The sequence below is a fragment of the Callithrix jacchus genome, chromosome 3, assembly GCF_049354715.1.
Source record: "Callithrix jacchus isolate 240 chromosome 3, calJac240_pri, whole genome shotgun sequence".
Classification (NCBI taxonomy): Eukaryota; Metazoa; Chordata; class Mammalia; order Primates; family Cebidae; genus Callithrix; species Callithrix jacchus.
The window spans coordinates 18,261,555-18,284,842 of NC_133504.1; the positions used below are offsets into that span (position 1 = coordinate 18,261,555).

Here is a 23,288-nt window from a genome sequence, read left to right on the forward strand (position 1 = left end):
TTGAACCCAGGAGGCGGAGGTTGCGGTGAGCCGAGATCATGCCATTGCACTCCAGCCTGGGTAACAACAGTGAAAACTCTGTCTCAAAAAAAAAAAAAAAAAAAAAAGTGGGATCCTTGATTTTGAGATCTGTTTTGCTTTTTGGCTGTGTCTGCTTATTAGGGGCTAGAAACTGGCTCAGTTCCTTAAAGGATTTCACCCTAAAGCCAATAATCCAATGAAAAAACTTACTTCATTAAGGAAATCTCCATGTGTAAGGTGTCTGCTTTCCCTGGCTATCTTGATTAAACTTTTACCCACATCATTTTACCTCGGTTTAAATAAAATATGAATTCTCTATTTTGTTTCATCTAAGAATTATTCCTTTAAAAATGCAAATTTGGAACCACCTGGCTGACAGTTATTTAGGGCAGGGAACAGGTAATCAGGAGACTGATAGTCTAAAATGAAAAAGAAAAAATTAAAAACAGGCAAATGAAGATCCTTATAACTCTACCAGATCTGCTTCTGTGTATTCATATATGTTGTGTGTATGTGTGAGGTTTCATTACCAAATATATAAAAGAGATCTCATTTTTTTTTTTGAGATGGAGTTTTCCTCTCATTGCCTAGTCTGGAGTGCAATGGCGATATCTTGGCTCACCACAACCTCTGCCTCCCAGGTTCAAGCAATTCTCTTGCCTCAGCCTCCCAAGTAGCTGGGATTCTAGCATGTGCCACCACGCCTGCTTAATTTTGTATTTTTAGTAACGACTGGGTTTTTCCACATTGGTCAGGCTGGTCTCAAACTCCTGATCTCAGGTGATCTGCCCACCTCACCTCCCAAAGTGCTGGGATTACAGGTGTGAGCCACTGCACTCACCTAAAAGAGCTCTAATTAATTGGCTTTTAAAATAAGCACTTAAATATTTTGTCAGAAAAATAGAAACTTTAATGCCTTTTAGTTCAAATGACTCTAATAAGCTTTGAAAAATAAAGACAGTTTTAAAGATTATAGGTAAAATAAAATAGAACTGTCTTCACAATTTAGACATTTCATCTAAATTAGGCAGTTCAGAGACTGTATTTACTAGAGGCTTTAAAGTTGCACACTGCTTCTATGACTTTTGATAACTGTCTACTTGCCTGCTTTAGAAATATTTTCCAAATTTTAAATTGTAAGTAAGGCCTGAGGGTGTGTGGATTTAGCCACGTCTCTTAGCTATGTTGGAAAGAGTCAGACATTATCTGCGGTTCTGTCCTATGTCCTAGGCTCTGCACCTGGTACATAACTAAAATTGCTCACTTTCAAAAATAGGAGTTGTATGCTGTTGGTAAAAAGTCATAGGAATATGTTTTTTTGTATCTAGTTTAGAGGGTTTAGGAATTTTTCTAAATTTAATAAAAGAGAAGATAAAACTAAAAGTTTAAGCAAGTTATAGAAGGTTTATGATAGATTAATCTTATAAAGGAAATTCTGTCTGTGAGCAAATAGGCTAAAATTAAAAGGATATTATTTAGTTTTCCCATGTTAGCCAGGCTAGTATCAAACTCCTGACCTTGTGATCTGCCTGTCTCGGCCTCCCAAAGTGCTGGAATTACAGGCATGAGCCACCATGCTCGGCCTGGAAGTTATTGTTTAATGGTGTAATGGGCTGAATTGTGCCCCTCCTTTCCCCCTGTCAGTTTATACACTGAAGCCGTCACCCTCAATGTAATTGTATTTGAAGATTTTGAAGATAGGGCTTTTAGGAGGTAATTAAGTTAAACGAGATAAGGATGGGGTCCTAATCTGATAAAACTGGCTTAACAACAAGAGGAAGGAAGAGAAGTATTTTCCCCTTACCTTCCAAACCCAACACATGCATAGCCACATGAGCACGCAGAGAGAAGATGGCTGTCTACTAGCAAGGAAAGAAGCCCTCACCAGAACCTGACCTGACCATGCTGACATTCTGGTCTCACCATTCCAGCCTCCAGGAGCTTTGAGAAATAAATGTGTGTTGTTTACAAGCCACCCACTCTGCAGCACTGTGTTATGGCAGCCAGAGGTGACTAACAAAGATGGCTCTAGAGTTTCAGGCTGTGATGATATAAAAAAAATTCTGGAAATGGATAGTGGTGATGGTCACACAACAATGTGAAAGCATGTTAATGCCACTGAACAGGCATGCCACCGATTAAAGTGGCAAATTTAAAGTTACATCTATTTTGCCATAATATAAAAATATCATACAGTGCCGATTGGTAGTGATTGGGGCAGTTGCTTTTGCTTTCTGTAAATCTGTGCAAGAGAAGAAATCAAGTTGTAGGGTCTGATGGGGACTAGCAGATTACATAAAGCAGGAACTAATTCCTTTCTGTGAGGTGAAAGTTAGAAGTGGAGACATACTCAGTGTGGCCTCTGAGTAAATACAATTTTCTCAGTATATTTCGGGCTGACTCAATCTCACACTGATGAGGTATTTCACCCTCATTTTATACATAAGAAAAATTACAAAGACGTATAGCATTCTCTGTGTTTCCTTGATGGTGCATAATTGTCTTAGGAGAGAGAACCACTGGAAATTCCCAGAAACGCTGGGATTACTCCCAATTGCAGGGAGGAATTTAGAAAGTGGTAAGCATTCTTGTTTTTACTTTACCTCTCTATTCTTGCTTCATCTAAGATTTCCCTTTCAATCCATGCTGTCTTCTTGAGAAACTAATCAAGATTGGGTTTTTAAAGTGTAGCTCAAGTAGTTAACAGTCAGGCTTTCCAGTGATAGGTGTCAACTAGCGTTTAAGAACCAAGCAGGGCAATTCAAAGGGTTCCTAAAGACAGGAGAACATTTGAATGAGCCAGAGACACAAAAACAACCCGCTTTTAAGTTCCACAAGCAATTCCATAGTTCACTTGGAGAGACAGGAGTAGGAAGAGAAAATAGTATTTGAAGAGTAGGGGACTCTTACATTGCTCTACTCAGTTTAACTAAGGTGTAGGCTAGATATGAGCTAGAACTCTTCACTCAGAACATCACAATGGAGCCAGACAATATTGAAAACAATTCATTTTTTCTTATTTTATGTAGCTTGCAACTTCTATCCAGAACATTTTCTGGAAAATTGGACCCTTTAGGGAAGTAAAGAACAGTTTTCTTCAAGAGAGAATGCTCACTTTTGGAATGGAAAGGAATTCAATGGATTTTTCTTTTAGATATGGGGTACTTTAAGTTTTCATTATCAATAATTTTGGCACACATGAATCTTTGGGTAATTCTGCACTCATTTGGCTTTGGAATGGCCAGGGGCCATTTAAAAAACCAACATGCCAGTTATGTTCACAATTAATTTGGATGTGCAAATATTTGGACTACCACCACTATTAGTACCAAAATCACTGCCAAAACTAACAGCTGACTTATACTGATTACTCATCATGTACTAGACATTGAAGTAAGACCTTTGCAGGAATAATTTATAGTTAATCCTCACAAACTCTATAATATAGGGACTACTATCTTACACTGCTGAAGAAACGGAGAGAGATTATGTAAGACTTCCATAAAGGGAGTCTCCCTAGTACTGGTCTTTGCTGTCTCATCCCAGGGCAGCCTGTCCTAAATCCTCTCTCTCTCAGAGTGTGCTGTCTATTCCACACAGAATTTCCAAAATATTCTTTTTCCTTTGCAATAAATTGCCCTATGCTGCATCTTCTTTGCTGTGTGTCTCTTGTTTACATTCTTTTAAACTGAGAAGACAAGAACTGAGGTCTCACAACAGCCAACAACCACCTGAAGGAGACAGCAAAACTCCACAATGACCCATTGAGTATCCTGGCTTAGACAGGAGAAAGAATGTGTCAACGAGGTGTTGTTCAGTTATGGAATTACAGAGAAAGGTGATTGCGAAGTAAATGTTGACAGTGCCTCTCAAATGCTACTCGGGATAACCACTGACTCAAATATTCCTAGCCTCTATGGCAGGGCCATTCGTAGGATGGAGCTGAAGGTGGGAGGCTTTCACCAATAGACCCAGAGTGTTGTTCTTCCTGGCAAACAAACCCACTGGCCTCCCTGACAATGTGAAACAGTCCCTTCATCTTTGTTCTGATTCCATGTTCATCAAACAACTATTTGACTCCTGTGTAATCTGCTTACATGGAGAGAATGTGCTGATGATATGGATTTCATGTGTATCTATTCTGTTTGACAGTAATTTCTCATGCAAAATCAATAAAGAGGTTTCCAATGAACATTTAATGTCGACATAGCTTTCTGAGATCAAATGCAATGGTTTTACTCACAAGTGGATTTCTGAGCATTGTGAGACTTGTATTGAATAGTTTCATTGTCAATTAATAATTATTTTGATATTGATCTCAGCCTCCTGTGCATTTTAGTTGGGGGCAATCCGTCCTGGGGACCTGATCACTGTGAAGGCTGGAAAAGTGTGTTTCTAGGTCGTCCAAGAGGAGGGTCAGTTTCATGCATCCGGCATGAATTCCCTCTCTCTCATGCATCCACTCTCTTTCAGGGGGTGCTGTCTATTCTGCACTAAACTTTCAAAATACTTTTTCCTTTGCAATAAATTGCCCTATGCTGCATCTTCTTTGCTGTGTGTCTCTTGTTTACATTCTTTTAAAATGAGAAGACAAGAACTGAGGTCTCACAACAGCCAACAACCACCTGAAGGGGACAGCAAAACTCCACAATGACCCACTCGGTATCCTGGCTTTTCATTCATCCAACCTTTTCTTTAGGCTGCTGTCTCTCAAACCTTTCTGTGTGGACCAGGCTTGTAGAGCCACAGCTCTACAGGGTTATGGGGTGTCCCCCATCACTGTGCTGAGGTGCAGGATTCGAGAAGTAAAGAGACAGGACACAGAAGGACTGGAAAAGAGCAGCTGGGCTCAGGGAGCGGGGGGCATGCCACCTAGGAGCGGAGACAGGGGAGGCCCCGAATGCCCAGGAGCATCTGTATTTATTGGGTACAAGACAGGGGGAAGGGTAGTGAGTGAGGTCATCTTAAGGACAGTGATAGGGTCAAGACAATCACATGAGCAATAAAGAAGGGGTCCACCCCCATTAGGTCACTGAGGCTAGGAGGTGGGTCGTGTGCAGTGAAGAGTGCAGTGTGCAATATCTCTTGTATAGGGGCAGGCTACTTCTAAGGAATTCTAGAGGTGGATGCTTTGGGCAGCAATGGAGCTGACATGGTCCACAGACACCTGCTGGCAGCTTTCAGTGATTTCTATGGAGGATGGATGATCTGAATCAGCACAGGAGTTAGAGAGCTGACAAGTTATACAGTCACCAAGGCATGATTACACCAGAGGGGTGTAAGCCCTTGGAGGCTTGCAGGATTGCCAGTCTGAGGGCAGCCTTCCACAAGAACTGGACGCAAGGTACTACAACTCCTTTTTCAGGAGGAGTGGCTCTTGCTCCAAGCCTGCCATATAGCAGATATCTTTACAATACTGAACGCTGCCATCTGGGCCAGATTCTTGTCCTGGTATAACTGTTTTTCCCTTAAATGATGCTCTGCACTGTTTGCTCTAGATATTCCTCCAACTATAAGCAAGATATGCTTATATATATATATAGTTGCTTATCCCTTAATTCATGCTCTGTACCCTTTCTGCTCTAGGCATTCCTCCGACTATGAACTAAGATATAATTATATATATCTATATATATATATGGAAATAACTGAGTAGTAAGATATTCTTCAGACACTAATTATTCTGACTATAAACTAATACATGATAGCATATAAAGAATTATATAAAGGAAATAACTGAGTAATAACACTATAAACTAAGATATTCTTCAGGCACTAATTGTGCCGGGAATCTGCTCAGCTCTCATTCCTCAGTGCCCAGATCAGAGGTTACCCACACAGGCTGAAATCAGAAAAGGTGGACAGGTGTCTGGGGGTCAGCAATCTTAGACTGAAATACAACATTTTCCTGAAGTACTCTTTTTTATTTTATAAAAGTGTGCATTCTATTCTGTAACCTATCTATTTTGTGTCAATGTTATTTTCATATGATGTTTTTGCCTACTAAACTTGAAGTACAGTTGCTGTTTTGGAAAGAGATGCTGTGGTTTCCTGTGGCCACGTACTGTACTTCTGGGCATGCAGCTCCCTGTGGGGATATGCTTATGTGAATTTGAAGAGCCCTGGCTTAGACACACTTTTGCAGTTATGCGACCTCTATGTCTTAGAGTTTTCAATAGTTTTATAAGTTTCTTTTTTTTTTTTGAGATGGAGTCTCTCTCCGTTGCCCAGGCTCGAGTGCAGTGGCACGATCTTGGCTCACTACAATCTCCACCTCCTGGGTTTAAGCAATTCTCCATCTCAGCCTCCCGAGTAGCTGGGATTACAGGCGTCCACCAACACGCCCAGCTAATTTTTTGTATTTTTAGTAGAGACGGGGGTTTCCCCATCTTGGCCAGGCTGATCTTGAACTCCTGACCTCATGATCCACCCGCTTCAGCCTTCCAAAGTGCTGGGATTACAGGGATGAGCCACCATGCCTGGTCTATATTTTTAAAATCTATCTTATGAGCTTTAGCTACTTAACTTCCCCTCAATAGAATTTTTTAATACCAGAAAATGACTTTTGATCTTTTAATAACTAACTTAGATGGCTACATGGTAATTTTGGTTGTGATTAGGATATCCTCAACCTGGCTCAATAGCAATTCTATATAATTTTATCTCTAATTTTTAAATACCAGTGATGGCAGCGGGGGTACCCTTGGAGCTGCGGCTGCCAAGACTAAGACGAAGACGCTGGTTACAGCGGGGGAGGCGTGGCAGGGGCTGGGAACTCCAGAGAGCTGCTGGCCAAGAACCGGCCGGAGCCCCGCCCCCTTCCGAGTTAACAGAGTGGAGCCCTGACCTCCCTGGAGCTGCTGCTGCCCACCCAGTTGTAGCTGTGGACCCGTGCATCCCTGCTCTCTTAGGGACCTGGGATGCTCCCCCCGTCTGCCCCCAAACCCCTTCAGGCTCAGAAGGGCCTGCTCCTGCTGTGTGTCTGGCCTTTCCCTGATCCTGGCTGATGACAGCAGCAGGCAGACAGGATCCTGGGTAGAAAGGGGCAGGTTCCCGGTGAAGCCCCACCTTCAAACAAGGGACCTCCTGAAGCCTGGTGGTCAGGCTGTCAGTTCAGCGGAGCAGAATGAGAAATTATGTGCCATTTAGTGCCATTTCTGGACCCACCCATGGCTGCCCATGGACCAATCAGCATGCACTTCCTCCCCTCTGAAGCCCATTAAAACTCCTGGACTCAGCCAGACGCAGCCAGATGTAGGGACTACCAGCTGTGGGAAGGAGCTACCAATTCTGGTCCCCTTGACTTGATGGGATGACCTGCCTGCAGATAGAATCTACCCCAGTCTGGGTTTCCACTCTACTAAGAGTTGCAAACTCAATGAGATGAGCTGCCTGCAGATAGGAGCTACCCACTTTGGGTGTCCTGAGACAGTTGCTCCATAAAGCATCTCTTCACCTTGCTCACCTTGCTCTCCCTGCAGTTGTCCATGCACCTCATTCTTTTTAGATACAGGACAAAAACTCAGGACCTGCCAAATGGCGGGACTAAAAGAGCTGTAATACAAACAGGGCTGAAACACACACCTATCCCCTGCTTGCCATGTTGGGGGTAACCAGAAGGAGAGAAGAGAGGGAAGAGCTGCAGTCCTTTGGGGGATCCAGACATAGGAGCTCCCAGGCCAGGGCTGTGACACCCTCTTTGGGGCTCTGTGTCTCCTGGTGTTTCCAGGCTTCTGAGAATCACTGTGTTCCTGGTGCCCGCAGTAGAAACTGGTTGTGGTATGCCTGGTCCAGCCACAGCCTTGCAGGGAACAAACATCCATGCTGGTGCCTGGATCTGCCTGCCCTGCCACAGCTGGCATGCTGGGCTTTACACAGTGGCCAGGACCTGCACTCACTTGCATACCTCTCCCCACTCTGCACCTGGCCTGCCCTTGGCAGGCATGGTGTTCAGGCCAGCAACATGAACTGAGTGCAGCCTGCCAGGCTGAGTGGGTGGAATGAGCCCAGTTGGTCCGAGTAAAAACTTGAGCAAAGGTGCCTAGCTACAGAGGCTTCTGGCTGGCAAAGCAACACCCCAAGGATCCCGTGACAACAGTGTGGCCTCTACTGCTATCTAAATGATGAACAATTGGGCCATACATTTCATAAACGTTGTGAGAATTTAATTACCGTAAGCATTTTGAAAACATGAATTATTCCATAAATTTTACTAATTGTAGTATAATTTCAAAAGTTATTTTATTCATTGGTGAGAAAGAGGAAAGTACTCTAGGTAACTGATAACCAGTGCTCCGACCTTGAGAAATGGGGGAGAGAGAGAGAGAGAGAGAGAGAGAGAGAGAGAGAGGAAGAGAGGTAGACGAAAAGGTGCCATCTTCTCATATATTATGTAGCATCATGTCTCATGTTTTTTTCACACCAGTCCTAGACAGAACCAATAAATATCCTAAATATAAACTTTGAGTGAAATATTATGTTATTGTGGCATTATGCCATTTCAACATGATAGGATATGGTGATATGTTTCAATATAATTATTTTAGCTCTAGGGCATAAGTACAATGAAAATACTGATACCTAGCTGCCTGCAATATCACCAAAAAGCATGTGTATGCTTTGTCTTTCTTATAGTTACTATGTTTCCACATATCCTCAAAGGCATTACGTTAAAAAATCATTTATTATAAAAAATTTTATGAGCCATCATTGAACTTTGAACACCGTCAGCATCTTACCATACTTCTTCATCTATACGTTTCCCAATCTCTCGCTGTTTTAGTGGAGAGTTTTAAAGTCAATACCATGCAGCATGTCATTTCACCCCTAATACTTTAGTAAGATTTTCAGAATGGAAAAGAGAGAGACAGAGGAAGAGAGAAAGAGTGAAAATGATAGCCAAAGAGAGAAAGAGAGAGAAAAAACCATTTTCTTACATATCCACAAATTTACAAGAATTACTTAATATCATCCAGTATCTGGTCCATAATTACGTTCCTCTGGTTATCTAAAACCTCCTCTTTTTACTTATTCTATGATTAACTGAACTAGTAGAATATACGATTATATGAAATCATTGAATATTTAATATTTATGATTTAAACAGGTTTCATTTCATTGTACTGGGGCCTTGTAGCTTGTAATCTAGAACAGTTCCTCCTATTTCCTCTTTTCTCTCTGCCATGGGTTTATTTAATAAATTAGATTTCTACATTCTAGAATTCTAGATTTGGCTTGAGATGCTTTTCAAATTTTCCTTAACTCCTGAATTTCCTGTAGACTGAAGTTAAAGGCTTGAAGTCAGTTAGATACTCTCTTGGATTTATAAAAAAATATTTTAGGTATGGTTCTTAATTTTCTGGCTTGTCTAAAATGCTTTCATGTTGCATGATATCATACCAAAATATGGATATGATTCAGTGATGCTAAAATTGATCAGTGGGTTTAGGTGATGGAACCTTGATAATTTTATTGTGAAGTTTATCATCAATACTTCATCTAAGGTTTTATGATCTAATGAGGGCCATTTTTTCAATCAGTTATTACATAGAAATTGCAAAATGTTGATTTAGAAAATTCTATCTTTCTTTTTGAATTTATAATCTGAGCATCTGTATAAAATACCTCAACTTCAGGGCTCTTTGGACATCCTGAAATGCACATTATATCAGAAAAGCAAGCCAAATGCTTGTTTTCATTTTAATTGTCAATTTCCAGAGTCATGATTTGGTGCCCAAGCAACTGCCGTTGGTGCCCAGTGAGTTTTATTTTATTTCTCCCCAACCCCCCTTTAAAAAAGTATAATTTTAAATTTACAACATTTTGTATATTCAATTTGTTTGAATCAACAGGGTCCCGTTTTTGATGTTCATGTTGTCTCATCTATGGCAAGTGGGATCCCCTTCTAGCTGATTCCCATGTCCTTTTGACACGACCTCCACCAGCCTTTGAAAGCTTTCTTTCCTTTCTGCTTCTAGAGTAACAAACTGTCTCAGCCCACCGTCTACCTTTCCTGCCCCACGACTAGAATCAGCTGTTTCTTCACGAATCCTTAGTTCTGCTTAGTGAGGAATTCTATTTGGAGACTACAGTTGAGAGCTAGGTGTGCTCACTGATTGGATTGAAATTATTTCCAGACTATTACAGTGGACAAAGCAAGAATGTGGATATTTTCAGAAAGTAGCTGACATTGAAATTTCTAATTCAAGTTTAAGATTGTGGGATATTTGTTTCTTTAATTTTAGGTTTAGATATCTTTTTAAAAATGTTCAAAAGCTTATTTGTTTATAACATTAACATACTTTTAAATTTGTGCACTTGAAAGGAAAGCAAATCCTAAAAATGCTTCAGAGTTAGGTATATTAGATCTACATTACTGATGAGATGGTTTAGGTTCTATAGATCCTTATTCATTTTGGTCCACTTACTATTGATTCTCAGATCAAGAGAGGTGTGCTAAGTTTTTATTATTGCTGTGTTTCTTTCTGTTTCTCCTTGGATTTTCAGTAGTTTCTGCCTTATGTAAGCTGTTTTCAATGAATTGTAGTCTTTGATATTATAATGTCTTTCTCAGCCTCTTTTAACATTTTAATTTTTTTTCTCCCTGTATTCTACCTTGTTTCCTATCAAGATCTCAAATCCTGCTTTCTTATTACTTGAATTTTCCTGGCATATTTATGCATATTCTTTAATTTTTAATCTTTCTGTATTATTTTGACTAGGTATGTCTCATATACAGCAGAGAGAGTTGCCTTATTAGTCAATCTGAATCTTTCTCTTTCAGTAGATTTATATGCTTGATCTCAGCTCTGACATACTGATTTATTATATAATTTACTGTTATCTAGAAGACCTTTCCCCACATGGCCTGTTTTCTCTTTCCAATCTTTAATATTTAATATGGTTTGTGTTTTTTTCTACTTATTGCCTTCACACTAATATTATTTATAATATCTGAAGCTTCTCTCTTTAAAATAATGCCTAACTCTACCTTGCTTTAAGCAATACCAAAGTTGGCTGTAACTATTGCTGTTTTTTTTCCATCCTCTCCAGTGTCTAAACATAGATGACACTGTTTTACCCCTAGTTAATACTTATGTGATAATCAGCAAATGTACTCTGCTTTCCACTCACTTTTTCCACTTGGATTATTTCTACATTGTTGGATTACATAAAATTAGTATATTCTTCCATCCTGTAGCCAGTTTCTATTAGATCCTGTAACAAACTTTTTCAGGCAGCTCTTGGTTTTCTAATTCTCCTTCTCCAGCAGATTGCTCAGAAAAGTTTTTGGTAAAAATAACCCCAATGTCCTTGAATGTTTATAACTGCTTTTTGATGATCTTGTGCTTTGTTCTGTTTTGTGCTGCTATAACAGAACCTCACAGACAATAATTTTTAATAAATTTATTTGGCTCATGGTTCTGGAGGCTGGGAAGTCCAAGACTGAGGGGCTGCATCTAGTGAGGCCCTTCTTGCTGCATCAGCCTATGGAGGTGAGAGAAAGAGGGAAGGGAGCCAAACTCATTCTTTTGTTAGAAGCCTGCTCCCACAATAACCCACTCCTGTAATAATAGCATCAATGCATTTCTGAGGGCTTTGCCCTTATGACCTAATTACCTCTCAAAGGTCCTACTATTCAGCATTGTTGCATTGAGGATTAAGTTTCTAACTCATGAACTTTGGGGCCAAATTCAAATCATAGCACCCACCTTCATATTTCAGGGATAGTTTTGTTGGATATAAAATATTTGGCTTATATTTTCTTGTCTTGAGCATTTTTACAATACTCCTTCATTGTCTTCTGGTACAAAATGTTTATACTTCAAAGTCTGATTCATTCTTTGCTTGGATGCATAATTCTTTTTCTTGTTTTAACAATACAATCATTTTATTAGAAAATGTTTCAGTGTTGACAGTTCTTAGTTGGATTTCCCAGATGGTCCTTTTAATATACAGATTCAAATCTTTTATTTTGAAAAGGTTTCTTTGATTATAGTTTTATATATTATTTGTTTTTTTGTTCTCAGAGGTCTTTTTTTCTTTGGAAATTTTATGTTGAATCTCCTTCACCTGTTGCTCCAAATCATTTGACAAATTCTTCTTGTTCTCTTTTCTTTGTGTCTGTTTTATTAGTTTCATTCTTCTTCCTTCTTCAATATCTCTTACTGTGCCTTCCATGGTCTCTCATTGCCCTTTTATTTCTTCTAATATATCCTTAATTTCTGAAATACTGTTTCTTTCTTTTCTAGTTAATTCCTGAATTTTCTCAGTTCTCTTTCCATAAAATGATGTTTCATATCATTATAGCCATCTTATTTCAGAGCAGGTCTAATTCTGATTTGTATGGTTCTTTGAAGCTTTGATTAGTTTTAAGATTGTTTTAGCTCATTTTGAAATCTTATGTTGCAGTTTTTGTCTTCTTTATATCCACTTTTGTAGTATAGTTTTATGTGTTGGGACTATATTTGATTCATTCTTAGCTTTATCCTTGTTGTATTTCTGTATGAGGTTTTATTGTAAACTGCTTTTATTTTCCATATATGAACTATCTCATATTTAAATGAGATATTTTTCTTGGATTATTAGAGGAAGGTTGCTGTGCAGGACTCTCTTCTCTGTTGTTATTGTGAAGTATTAAAAATGTGGCCTTTTTATAGGGACACTCCTCTGACTCTTAGGACTCAGTCTGATTCACAAAAACTTCCTGCTCTAACTCTGTGCTGTCTAGAGTTCTAAAGGTCTTTTCTTTCAAAGCAGCATTGTTATCTTTGAATGTGTTTGTCATTCTGTGCTTTCTGAGATTTATCTCAGACACCTCCTTCTCTGGTTTGGAAGCTTTTGTTTGCTGGCTTCCTCAGTGTTGTATTTTAGATTCAATTCACTGCAGACTTTTTATTCTTTTTTTGTAGGGGGAGGAGGGGAGAGGATGAGTCTATGTCTTTCCAACAGGTAGTGTTTTGTAGTGTTTCTCAGATATAGGCAGGCTAAGTCTGCATTAACATGGTTTACATTCTGATGGCTCCTTAGTGGTTCCCTGTGGTCTCCTTGCATTGGCCTCAGCTTGGAGCCTGTGAGAGGGTCTTTGAATTTCACTGGTAATGTTCAGATTTGATTGCTTTCATTCCTGTTCTGTAAGGGCTCTTCTCCTCTTGGGGGTGAATGTTTGTTATTGATTTCTGAGTACTCTTCTTGGAGGAGTAGCAGTACTCCCTTTCTTCTTTTCTACCAGTTCTTCATCTCTCCTGGCAACACTGGATCTGCTGCTGTCTGGTGTTTTGGTGACACTAACCCATGTTCTGTAGTTCTTGAGGAATTTCTTGTCATTATTTTTATGTAAGATCATGTCCATGTTGATTTTTTTCTTTTGCTATCCTCAATGTTCTGTCAGGTCTTGATGATTAAACAGAATCGTGACATTGCCATGCTTTTAGCATCAGAAATGCCAATATATTCTAAATAAAGAATATTGTAGAAAACGTGACTTTTCTATTTCTGGCATCATTACTCATAGTTCTTCATCATTTTCAACAGCAGGGAAGTACGTAAGTAATGAAATTCAAAACAAAATTACAGTAGTCTCTCCTTATTCTTGGAGGATACACTCCAAAAATTCAATTCCAACCCCTCCCCGCCCCCAGTGATGCTTAAAACCACAGATAGGGTTAGGTGCGGTGGCTCACACCTGTAATCCCTGCACTTTGGGATGCCAAGGAGGGTGGATCATGAGGTCAGGTGTTCAAGACCAGCCTGGCCAACATAGTGAAACCCCATCTCTACAAAAATACAAAAAAATTAGCTGTGTGTGGTGGCGTGTGCTAATCCCACCTACTTAGGAGGCCGAGGCGGAAGAATCCCTTGAATCTGGGAGGCGGAGTTTGCAGTGAGCTAGGATCGTGCCATTGCACGCTCCGCCTGGATAACAGAGTGAGACTCTGTTTCAAGAAAACAAAACAACAACAAACCACACAGATAGTACCAAAGCCTACAGATACGATGTTTTTTCTTATGTGTACATACCTATGTTAAAGTTTGCTTGATAAATTAGACATAGTAAGAGATTAACACCAACAATAATAAAATAGAACAATTATAGTAATATACTATAGTAAAGTCACATGAATGTGGTCTCTCTCTATTTCAAAATACTATAATATTATAAAGCCCCATAATATTATAGTTTGGATCTCATAATATAGTTGGGCAAAAGTGCAGCAAGTGAGACTATAGATAAGGGAAGACTACTGTCTTTGCTACAAATTTGTATGCCATTCTGATAAAAAACAAACATAGGCAAAGAGTTTGAATGTATATGATTGGTTCTGGAAGGCTTGAGTCTAAAACAAGACTGGAAAAAGCTGACGTGTCCTTCCTGTGCTAGAGATTGGTGTAGAAAATTAAGTTCCTCCTGAGAGTATCTTGTTATTTTAGTTTCTCTTTAGAATGGGCCTAAACAATTGGCCATCCTTTCCAGAAACTGACCAGGCCTCATTTAGATTGTGCAATAAAATCTCAACACAAAGAGTCATGCAAGCTCTGTAAGAAGGAAAAGGTCTAAGGCAAGACAGAAGGGAAGGCTTAGCCAAATACAACTAGGTTATCAGTTAGACAAACAGAGAACTTTGGAAATATAAGAGAAACACGAATTCCTGCATCTCCTAAAGTCAACAGGAGGAAATGTAATCAAGTAGATAAAAAACGCAGAGATAATTGTCAGAAAATAAAACATGGAGAAAGAATTTAGCCACGGAAGCTGATGGGGAGCAGAGGAGTGCTTATTTTCCCATCTCTCAAATCAAGACAGAGGTAGCTATGTTTCAGGTTGCTTACAAAATCTAAGACTAACAGGTGACCTTCAGGTTGCTAAAAATGTCTCTCTTGTGAATGTAAGAGATGACTGACCTCTTAGCAGCACAGTTATCACACTTCTCAGAGCTTGGAGCAGTGCCCATGATGGCTTGCTGCTAACACAGCAGCTCAATACATTGCAAGGACACTTAGAGGAATATTGGCTCTGATTTTAAACTGTTGTCTGCCTGCAGATGATTAAAATCAAATTTCAAGCCCAATAATGCCTACTGGCATTAGTCTTAGAATTGACCTCCTGGGCTGGGTGCGGTGGTTCATGCCTGTAATCCCAGCACTTTGGGAGGCTGAGGTGGGTGGATCACAAGGTCAAGAGAATGAGACCATCCTGACCAACACTGTGAAATCCATCTCTACAAAAATACAGAAATTACGGCCGGGCGCGGTGGCTCAAGCCTGTAATCCCAGCACTTTGGGAGGCCGAGGCGGGTGGATCACGAGGTCAGGAGATCGAGACCATCCTGGTCAACATGGTGAAACCCCGTCTCTACCAAAAAATATACAAAAAATTAGCTGGGCATGGTGGCGCGTGCCTGTAATCCCAGCTACTCGGGAGGCTGAGGCAGGAGAATTGCCTGAACCCAGGAGGCGGAGGTTGCGGTGAGCCGAGATCGCGCCATTGCACACCAGCCTGGGTAACAAGAGCGAAACTCCGTCTAAAAAACAAAAAAACAAAAAACAGAAATTAGGTGGGCATGGTGGTGCATGCCTGTAATCCCAGATACCTGGAAAGCTGAGGCAGGAGAATTGCTTGAAACCGGGAGGCAGAGGTTGCAGTAAGCCGAGATTGTGCCACTGCATTCCAGTCTGGGCGACAGAGCAAGCCTCTGTCTCAAAAAAAGAAAAAAAATTGACACCCTCTTTCAAAAAATTTCATCCCAGGACCCCAGGAACCCCCCTTCCCCTTTTTATTTGGCTACAATTTTCTTGTCCCCCACCAGTCTGTGGATGGTTACTGGATTTTTAAGGCAAGTCAAGGGCAGTTGTCACTGTAGAGACCACTCTTAGTTATCACAGAAGCCAGGGGTCACTTTGTCACCCCATTAGTAGGGGGAGGTATTCTGATGTCCAATACTGGAAAAATTATATTGAATTTTTTCATCTATGCTAACTTTCTGAGGCTGTGGATTAGAAATTTTGCTATGACAGTTGAGTGAACTCAATTCAATTCTCTTAATTCTTCAGTCTAACATTCTCCCAACTGAGTTACTTAGGCAACAATTAATTTTATTAGTTCTATTTAAATTCTAGTAATTTAGTGTCATTCTCAGAATTAGAAAAGTACTAATTTTCATTGAAAGTTAAATGCTAAGATGAATTTGTGAGTAGGTTAACACACACTTAAAATGTCATTGACTCCCGGCACATGAATCCAAAAATGTACATATTTATGTGTGTAAACGTGTATCAAATACAAATACACATACTTATAAAATAAATAGAAGGAAAAGACAGAATGTTTTGTTTGCCAAATTCATATATGCCATATAGAAGAAAAAATATTTGTTAGCTCTGAAGCACCTCTGATTCTGTTATGACTTGAGTTAAATTGCCACTGTTGGGGCACTATGATGTCCAATTTGTTCATCTGGGAATGTGAAATTAAAATTGTGTTTATTTTAGGACACTTTAAATTTATTTTCATAGCCCCATCTCAATGTTGAAAACTCAGAAAGCACAGAAATATTTGAGAGGATAATGCAGTTCTTTATGTGTTCTTACTTTTTTCCCAACCTCATTGAGCCCCAGAGAGATGACTTAGCATAGTGTCCCAGCCCTGCCTCTGCCTGAGAAAATAAATGACAGATCAAGTTGAGTCTAATATGGTCTGAAGGATAAATCATCTCTGAATGAGTGCTTAATTTAAAGATCTGGGTTGATGAGATATAGCACCTAAAGGGCAGAGACAGTTCCCTGCATGGTTGCCAGGGAAATAGCAGGACAATCTCACTTCGCAGCGTTCCTGGTTGTGAGACTAGATTGCTGGGGAATTCAGGAAAGCTGGCTTTGGCTCTCCCAAGAGAACCCGAGGGAACCTCGCTCTCTGTGCAGAAAGCACGTGCTTTTTACTCCTGCATCGCACATCAGCAGCACTCACACCGAACTTCTTTGAAAAAGACAGCGTCGCATCCTCAGATGATCTTTGAGATAATGCACCTCCTAGTGTTAAACTTACTTTCTTGTAAGCTGATAGGGAGAAACGTGAAGAGCCTCGTGCACTGAGAAAACATTAGAATAAAGAAGAAGCAAGCAGGTGAAAAGAAGTTAAGAACAGCAGCCTGCAGCATAGGAGGAGAACTGGAATTATTTAGGGTGCCTGTCTTTGTGAATGCTCCACACAATTCAGGGTGACATTAGTCTTGGGAAAGGAATTTAAATAAGCAGCCTAGGTAGATTGGTATTGACATGAATTTTTAAAATAAAGATTTTTTTAAAAGTTTGCACAATCGCAAGGTGACAAATGGAAGTGCCCAGATTGGCACATTGAGGACAGTAAGCAGACACTTCTTAAAAGAATTTATGGCACTGGTTGGAAAAGACACGTTTGTCTATTTTGCATCTTTTATTCCTTCTTACACATGATATTTTGAATTCTGCAGAACTCTTCTTTTTAGACTATAAAGGAGCACTCTAAATGACTTTAGCAAATTCATGAATTCTAAGGAGGAGAAGGGGAAAATAATGGGAAACTCAGTTTCTTTCATTTAGCATCTTGACACAAAAAGAGACACTCCATATGTGAGTGGTTTAAGAATAATTTTCCACTTTAAACCTGTTCTTACCCTATTTAACACAGCATGGGGGAAAGCACATTGCTTCTATTTGAACAGCACTGAGGGTTGTTCAATTTATTACATGGTTCACAATCCTATTTTTTCTTTCTGGGACTCATCACCTCCCCACTGTACCCATTCTCCTTGACTACCAGAGGATGGAATGACTTCTGGAGAGTACTGCTCTATCAGATGTGATGTTAATCTCTTCTGCCTTTTAAGTAGGAAGCTGGTTGGCAGAGTTTGGAAATTGCTGAGCAGAGGCTTTCAACTTTTGGAGTTTCTCCTTCTTCCCTGTAGGATGTCAGAGCAGAATGTTTTGTAACTTAACTATCACATGGACCATAGACCTGACCGTTCCTCAGAATCGGTTACCAGTTACCCGGGATTCAATACCCAAACTGTCTTTCTGGCCAAGCTTTCCAAAGACGTGGACTTGGTATAGCCAGTGACGTGCTTCACTCCATGACGTGCACTGGCCTGTGTGAAGACTGGTGACGAGGCCAGTGCACGTCATGGAGGAAGAAAGTGCTCAGTGTACCCTGGGGAGGGTTCACATACACATGCCTGTGGGCAAAGTGGGTGGGACAACAGGGAGCCAGGATCCCCAATTCATTCATCTTTCATTCATTCAACAAATATTTATGGAGCACCTACTATATGCTAGAGACTATGTCTTTCTGCAAAAGAGCAATAGCAACACAACAAACCAACAAAATCCTTATCGTGGAGTTTACTTTCTAGTGGGAGAGATAGATGAGAAACATGATATACAAATAAATTACATGGCTTGTTATATAGTGATGGATGCTAGGGAGAAAAATAAAGGAGGAAAGGGAGTAGGGAGTATAAAAGTATGCATGTGCACGTGTGTGGGTGTTGTGGCAATTTTAGATACGCTGACTAGGGAAGACCTTACAGAGAGGATGACTTTTTGAGCAAGGACCAGAAGGAAGTAAGGGCAGTAGCCATATGATCTCTGAGACTGGAGGATGCTAAGCTGTAAGGAACAGTAAACGCAAAGGTGCTGAGGTCAGACTGCACCTGAACTGTGTGAAGACTGGTGACGAGGCCAGTGCACGAAGATAGGCCAGGGGTTGAAGAGTCAGAGAGAAGGTTGGAGGGGACACAACAGGGGTCAGAGTGTTTAGAATCTTATAAGCAAGGACTTTCATTTTTACCTAGTGATAGATCGCAGCCACTGAAAGCTTGAATGGAGGAGTGGTGGCCTCATCTCCGGTTTGTTTGAAGTGGACTGTGTTGAGAATAAACTGAAGAGGGGCGGGCAGAAGCAGGGAGATGAGCCAGGAGACAAGTGCAGTAATCCAGCTGAATTTGTCAGGGAAATGAGTGGGGGTTTATAGGCTGTTTATGGTCTGTAAAATATCCTTTATGAGCCGAGTTCCAAGTACCAGAGCCAAAAATTGCCTAAGCACGTCATTGTTTACCCACCATCAGGCTGGCACAGACAAGCAGGTGGAAAACTGTTCCAAGTACAAGTGCATAAAACCGCGAGTTGCCCTGCTTCTTGGCCCAGATCTCCCATAAAGGAATCTTATGTTTACATTGCTGGAGGTTTGTGGTTCCTTCCCATAACTGCTTTAAAGGAACCACCGTTACTAAAACAGTAATTGACTTATTACATTTCTGTAGGAACTTTGCCCATTCTAACAATTAATTTAAAGTTTATAGGAAACTAAAAAGCTCTTTCCTATACTGGATTGGATCCTGGAACAGAAAAAGGACATTAGTAAAAAAAACTAGTGAAATCTGAATAAAGTCCGGTTTAGTTAATAATATTATGCTAATGCTAATTACTCAGCTTGATTAAATACACTACAGTTAATGTGGTAAACATAGCATGTTAACATTAGAAGAAGCTGAGGGAAGGGTAATGTGTGAACTTCCTACACTATCTTTGCAATGTTTCTGTAAATTTAAAATTATTCCAAAATGAAAAGTTTATTTTAAGAAACTCTCTGAAAGGCAAAAGAAATTGTACATGTCAACATTTTGAAAGTTTTTTGTCAGAGATTAAGTCGGTCAACACATATATTCTGCACTTTTAAGAATTTTTTATCTATTTTTTTTTTTGAGATGGAATCTTGCTTTGTGGCCCAGCTGGAGTCCAGTGGTGCAATCTCGACTCACTGCAACCTTCACCTCCCTGGTTCAAGTGATTCTCCTACCTCAGCCTCCCGAGTAGCTGGGATTACAGCCTGCCACCACACCCAGATAATTTTTGTATTTTCAGTAGAGGTGGGGTTTCACCATGTTGGCCAGGCTGGTCTTGAACTCCTGACCTCAGGCGATCTAACTGCCTCGGCCTCCAGAAGTGTTGGGATTACAGGTGTGAACCACCGTGTCCAGCCTATCCACCCTTAAAAATATTATTACCCCCATAGAGTTAGAAAATAATCTTTTTTTCATTATTGAATTGAGATTAAGCTGCATTTCAAATCCTACACTTGCCTCCTGCACTAAATGTACATGTTTCACTTACGCTCTCAGAGATCTACTCTGCCTGAGAATTAGATACTTTAAAAAACTGGTATTTAACAGTGCAAACCCTTGTCTGGTATTGATTTCTTTTTTCTTGCCTTCCTCCCTTGCTCCATGTCTTCATTCTTGCTATGCATCATATCTTCACTGAACAAATACAACTGAATGCAACTGACACATATACTATGTTTCCATTTTCCTCTTTCCTAAAGCTAAATATGACCTTTATTTGTTTACTGTTCTGAGGCCTTGGGGAAAGAAATTTGCCACTGTGTTAAAAAGGAAAAAATAAAATCTGTTGCCAGGTGTGGTGTCTTGTGCTTGTGCTTCTAGCAATGGGGGAGGCTGAGGTGAGAGGCCAGGAATTCAAGATCAGCAAGGGCAACATATTGAGATCCTGTCTCTACAAAAAATTTAAAGAATTAGCTGGAACTGGTGGTGTGAATGTGTAGTCTGGGCTACTCAGGAGGTTGAGGTGAGAAGATCAGTTGAGCCCAAGAGTTTGAGGCTGCAGTGAGCTGTGATCATGCCACTGCACTCCAGCTTGTGTGACAGAGCAAATCCTTGTCTGAGGAAAGATAAAAAATCTGATCTTCTCAATGTCTGATTGTTTAAGCCAGAAATAATGAATGCAAATGTCTCCAGGGATAAGGCAAGTGCTGTAAAAGTATAAGGCAATCTAGGGTAATAGATAAAAACACACTGGCATAGCCTACTTGGGCTTAAGATGATTCTGATTTTGATTATTCCTGGAAGGTTGTATCCTTCCTAGTACCCGAATGGAAGATTTCAGTCTATTTAGAAAAGGTGCTATATAAATTCAGGTTACGCTTTAGTCAGGTAATGTGGGAAAAATGTGAGCAGTTGTAGTTTGAAGAATATAGTAACCAGAAGGAAGACAAATTTACCTTTCTAAGTAAGGCAGATAAAAGATGGATGAGATTTTAGCCCTGTAGTGAATCACATAATGATACTGCAGGCTCCTCAAGTGTATCTCTTAGTCACTAGGCAGGACAGCATTTAAATCATCATAGAAAGATGACAAACAGAACCTTATCAAAAAACCTGTAGAAGGATCTCACTTCCTAAGCCTTCTAACACGTTAGGATAGGCAAGTTCTTTCTGATAACCGTCTACTTCAAATTTCCACTACTATGAATTAAGTCCATGGTAGATAGTTAAATGAATACAAGCAGGCTAATATTACTAATGTTCTACAGAAGTTTTAATGAAATGTTTAAGATGCAAATGATGAGACTGGATTGCTAACTTGAAGGAAGCAGATAAAGTCAGGACCACATGCACATGCAAAATCCATGAGGAGATGGAGAGTGTAATTGCAGCACTGGCTCTCTCTTTCATCTTGGATGTCCCAAGCATGAACAGAGTCACCCTCTGAACACAATAAGCAGTGCACCTGTGACTTACCACATCTTCTATAAGGATCTGGAACAGCTCGCCCAGGAACACTGCCTGCATCCTCCGACCTCTCCTACCATGCTCTTGGCTAGCCTTTTCTCAGAGCTCTGCAGCCACAGACTCTATCTAGGCAATGGCATCATCTTCCAGAGACTATAAAACCAAGGACACTGATGGTACTCCTCCACAATGCAAGACAATCAACTCTCAATTTCTGAAAGGCTGGAGAAGTGGGATGGTGTGGACGTCCAGCCTTGATGCGTTTCCCTCATATCCTCTGCTAAGAGCAGGTTAAATTGCTAGGATAAATCCACCCTATCCAATCTTAGTAGTGCTTTAGCACACACTATTCTGTGGAGAAAGGTTATATAAGAGTATTGAATGAAACCAAACACAGTGCAATAGTCTTTTCTGTACCAAATAATAGAAATTTTAAACTTGGGATCTGGAGCTATTCAGCTCTTTCCATTCTATTTCCACTGAGTAGAAGTGTTTAGAGGTGGAAAGGTTGGTTGGTGTTTATTTAAAGAATCAATATGGCTGCATGTGCCACCATTCTGTATATTATGGGAATGCATTTCTTCATGATTCTGTACAGCACTGCGGGTTAGGAAAATAGCCAAGCCCCTCATTGCCTGGTACTTGCCTATACCAATAGCAACAAGGCTGTGCACCAGGACAGAGGCTTTTTATCATGGATATCAGGTATCCATATTTATGCACTTGTATGACAGACAAACGCTGATAGTGATTCCCCTAATTTCAAATAAAAATATTTTCTAGGTGTATTTTAAAAATTCTTGGCCAGGTATTGTGGCTGACACCTGTAATCCCAGCACTTTAGGAGGCCGAGGTGGGAGCATCACCTGAGGCAAGAGTTCAAGACCAGTCTGGCCAACATGGCGAAACCCCATCTCTACTAAAAATACAAAAATTAGCTGGGTGTTGTGGCATGCATCTATAATTTCAGCTACTCAGGAGGCTGGGGTAGAAGAATCGCTTGAACTCGGGAGGTGGAGTGAGCCAAGAGAACAACACTGCACTCCAGCCTGGGAGGCTGAGGCAGGAGACTTGCTTGAACCCTGGAGGCAGAGCTTGCAGTGAGCCAAGATCAAGCCACTGCATTCCAGCCTGGGAGACAGTGAGACTCCATCTCAAAAACAAAACAAAACAAAACAACCATCTCAGAAATCATCTGAGGAATCAACAGTGGTCACTAATTCTGGGTTAGGTTATCAACTCTGCAGGCGAAATCTAGTAATTGTTAAAAACAGGTTGAGCATTTCATTATTGAGATGATTTAAATAAATGTTGCTTGGCTGGAGGGTAAAAGTGAAGGTGTTAGCAGCCCCTCCCACCACCTGAGGCTACAGGGAAGGAATACAGTCTCACAGGTAGGCGGCGCAGGTTTCATGCAGCCTTTCCTCACCTCCCCCCAGGCAGCAGGCGGGGGCTCCACTGGAGGGTAGTATTTAGGCACGTCCCAGGCCACTGCAGCCATGAACCATTTGAAGTCCTTGCACTTTAGCTGCTTGCGCAACTCCTTTTGGGCAGAGATGTCCCCCGTGGAGAGATGCCTGTACTCTGGCCGCCGCTGATAAATGTACTCGGCAAATTCATCCATCCAGGTCTCAGCTACCCGCTTCAGGTTCTGTGCAGCAGGAAAAAAAAAGTTATTTATCCCCTTATTTATTCAAAGGGTGGTTT

At 40.6% G+C, this 23,288-nt stretch overlaps 1 protein-coding gene across 1 annotated transcript in view; it reads right to left on the minus strand.

Moving 5' to 3' along the window:
• GALNTL6 (polypeptide N-acetylgalactosaminyltransferase like 6) overlaps nt 1–23,288 on the minus strand; it is a 1,268,478-nt gene that overhangs the window by 58,131 nt on the left and 1,187,059 nt on the right. The window contains exon 10 of the mRNA XM_002745217.6: nt 23,011–23,232. Coding sequence (XP_002745263.2) covers nt 23,011–23,232 — 222 coding nt within the window. The remainder of the gene's footprint in view (nt 1–23,010; nt 23,233–23,288) is intronic.